We start from the raw sequence: 2,500 nt of genomic DNA, 5'->3' as shown, positions 1-2,500 counted from the left end.
GAAAGAGGAGGAACAAGATGGAGGAAGGAGGAAAGTAGAGGAGGGAGGAAGAGGAGGTGGTGGAGAAAGTGGAGGAAGAAGATGGAGGAAGGAGGAAAGAGGAGCAAGAAGCTGGAGGAAGGAGGAAAGAGGAGGAAGAAGATGGAGGAAGGAGGAAAGTGGAGGAAAACCATGGAGAAAGGAGGAAAGTGGAGGAAGATGGAGGAAAGAGGAGGAAGAAGATGGAAGGAGGAAGGAAAGTGGATGAGGAAGATGGAAGAAGGAGGAGAGAGGAGGAGGAATAGGAACAGGAAGAAAAGAAGAAGACGAAGTTGGAAATATTCAGAAAAAATAAAACGAAAAGAAAACAGGCAGATGAAAGTGAAAGCATAGACGAGATAGAAGATAGCGATTAAGCGACAAGAGAAGAATGTAAAAGAAAAGAAGCATAAGGGAGAAGAGACTGAAAACAAAAATACGAATTCTAAGAAACAGAAGAAAAGAGAAACCAGAGAGACGGAGATAAAGAAAGAGTAAAGGAATAGATAAACCAAGAAGATGAAAGGCGACGAGAGAAAGGGGGAGTGCAGGAGAAAGGAAGGTTGGGGGGGAGAGAAAGGAGGGGAGGAGTGAGGGAGGGAGGGAGGGATAGAGAAAGGAGGGGAGGAGTGAGGGAGGGAGGGAGGGGATAGAGAAAGGAGGAGGAGAGAGGAGGGAGGGAAGGAGGGGATAGAGAAAGGAGGAGGAGAGGAGGGAGGGGATAAAGTAAGGAGGAGGAGAGAGGAGGGAGGGGATAGAGAAAGAAGGAGAGGAGTAGGAGGAGGAGGGAGGGAGGGAGGGAGGGAAGGGAATAGAGAAAGGAAGAGAGGAGGAGTAGGAGGAGGGAGGGAGGGAGGGGGAGACGAGGGAACAATACCTAGCTTGATGCATTACCATAAGATGAGACAACCACCTGCTGCTGCCGCTGTGTTGTGCGGCGCGAGCTCCCAGATATTGGTTGGGGCCGTTTTTCCCTTTTTAATATCACGCGGAAATGTGCACGCTCTTTTGTTGTTGGTGTTGCTGTTTTTCGTTATTTTGTCCTTTTTCGTCTGTTTGTTTTTTGGTGCTGTTGCTGTTATTCTTTCATTCGCGTATTTTGCGATTTTCAGGTGAGAAAGAAAGGTTGAATATCATCAGTATTAAATGAGTTGTGGAGAACTTTTTTTGGGACTGACAGCTTTGGGGGGGAAAAGTCGCTTTTCGTCACCGGATATGCGGAGAGTATTGATCAGCTGACGTTAGTCTAAATTAAGACTCACTTGGTCTTTGTTGCAACCGATATTTTTTTACAGTCTTTGCAAGGATTATCGATTTGTGTTCACGCGAGTAACAAAGCCACATCCCCTTTTCTTCTCTTCGGCAGCTGGAAGAGTAAAGTTATCATCTTCTGATTAATGGTAACTCCTTCCTTCCTCCCTTCTTCCTTTCTTCTTTCCTTCTCTCCCTCCCTTTCTCCTTCTCTCCTTTCCTTCTCTCCCTCCCTTTCTCCTTCTCTCCTTTCCTCTTTCCTTGCCTCCCTCTCTCCCTCCCTTCCAATTGGCTTACCTTCTTTCCTTCCTTTCCCTCCTCCTCACTCTCTCTCTCTCTCTTTCTCTTTCCCTCTCCCCACCCTCCCTCCCTCCCTCCCTCCTCTCTCTCTCCCTCCCTTCCTCCCTCCCTTCCTCCTCCTCCCTCCCTCCCCTCCCCCTCCCTCCCTCCCTCCCTCCCTCCCTCCCTCCCCCGCAGGTGTGAGCATGAACCCCGTTCCACTAACACCGCCCCCTCCCGTTCTCCCCGCAGGTGCAAGGCCCCCGGCAGATTCCTGGAGAACCTCCCCGAGACGTCGGTGATCGTCTGCTTCCACAACGAGGCGTGGTCGGTGCTCCTGAGGACTGTCCACTCCATCCTGGACCGGTCGCCGCCGCAGTTCCTCAAGGAGATCATCCTCGTCGACGACAACTCCGATATGCGTAAGTAGTCTCGGGGGATGAAGGGGAAATTGCGGGGCAAGGAGGAGGAGGAGGAGGAGGAGGATTAGGAGAAGAAAAAGGGTGAGGAGGAGGAGGAGGAGGAGGAGAAGAAGGAGTAGGAGGAGGAGGGTGAGGAGGAGGAGGGTGAGGAGGAGGAGGAGAAGGAGTAGGAGAAGAAGGGTGAGGAGGAGAAGGTGGAATGCGAGAAAAATGGTAAGTATCAGGGAGGAGGAGGAGGAGGAGCAGGAGAAAAGGGTGAGGAGGAGGAGGAGGAGGAGAGAAAAAGGTGAGGAGGAGAAGGAGGATTAGGAGAAAGGGGTTAAGGAGGAGGAGAAGGAGGAGGAGGAACGGGAGAAAAAGGAGAGAGGTAGAAGAAGGGTAGGGATAGGGATGGAGTAAAAGAAGGATGGAGAGGGATGAATGCAAGAGAGGAATAAGGAAGGAAACCGAGGGTGGATTAAGAGCAAGAATGGAAGAGGGAGAAGGAAAGGGAGGATAGTTGGTATTGGAAAGTAGGCAGGGGGACGGGG

At 51.0% G+C, this 2,500-nt stretch overlaps 1 protein-coding gene across 34 annotated transcripts in view; it reads left to right on the top strand.

The window, feature by feature from the left end:
* LOC113819550 (putative polypeptide N-acetylgalactosaminyltransferase 9) overlaps nucleotides 1–2,500 on the top strand; it is a 599,489-nt gene that overhangs the window by 551,320 nt on the left and 45,669 nt on the right. For all 34 annotated transcript variants that reach the window (XM_070115880.1, XM_070115906.1, XM_070115892.1 and 31 more), the window contains exon 4: nucleotides 1,801–1,970. In XM_070115880.1, coding sequence (XP_069971981.1) covers nucleotides 1,801–1,970 — 170 coding nt within the window. The remainder of the gene's footprint in view (nucleotides 1–1,800; nucleotides 1,971–2,500) is intronic.

This window comes from Penaeus vannamei, chromosome 38 (genome assembly GCF_042767895.1).
Source record: "Penaeus vannamei isolate JL-2024 chromosome 38, ASM4276789v1, whole genome shotgun sequence".
Taxonomy (NCBI): domain Eukaryota; kingdom Metazoa; phylum Arthropoda; class Malacostraca; order Decapoda; family Penaeidae; genus Penaeus; species Penaeus vannamei.
This window is presented reverse-complemented; position numbering and strand designations above follow the sequence as displayed.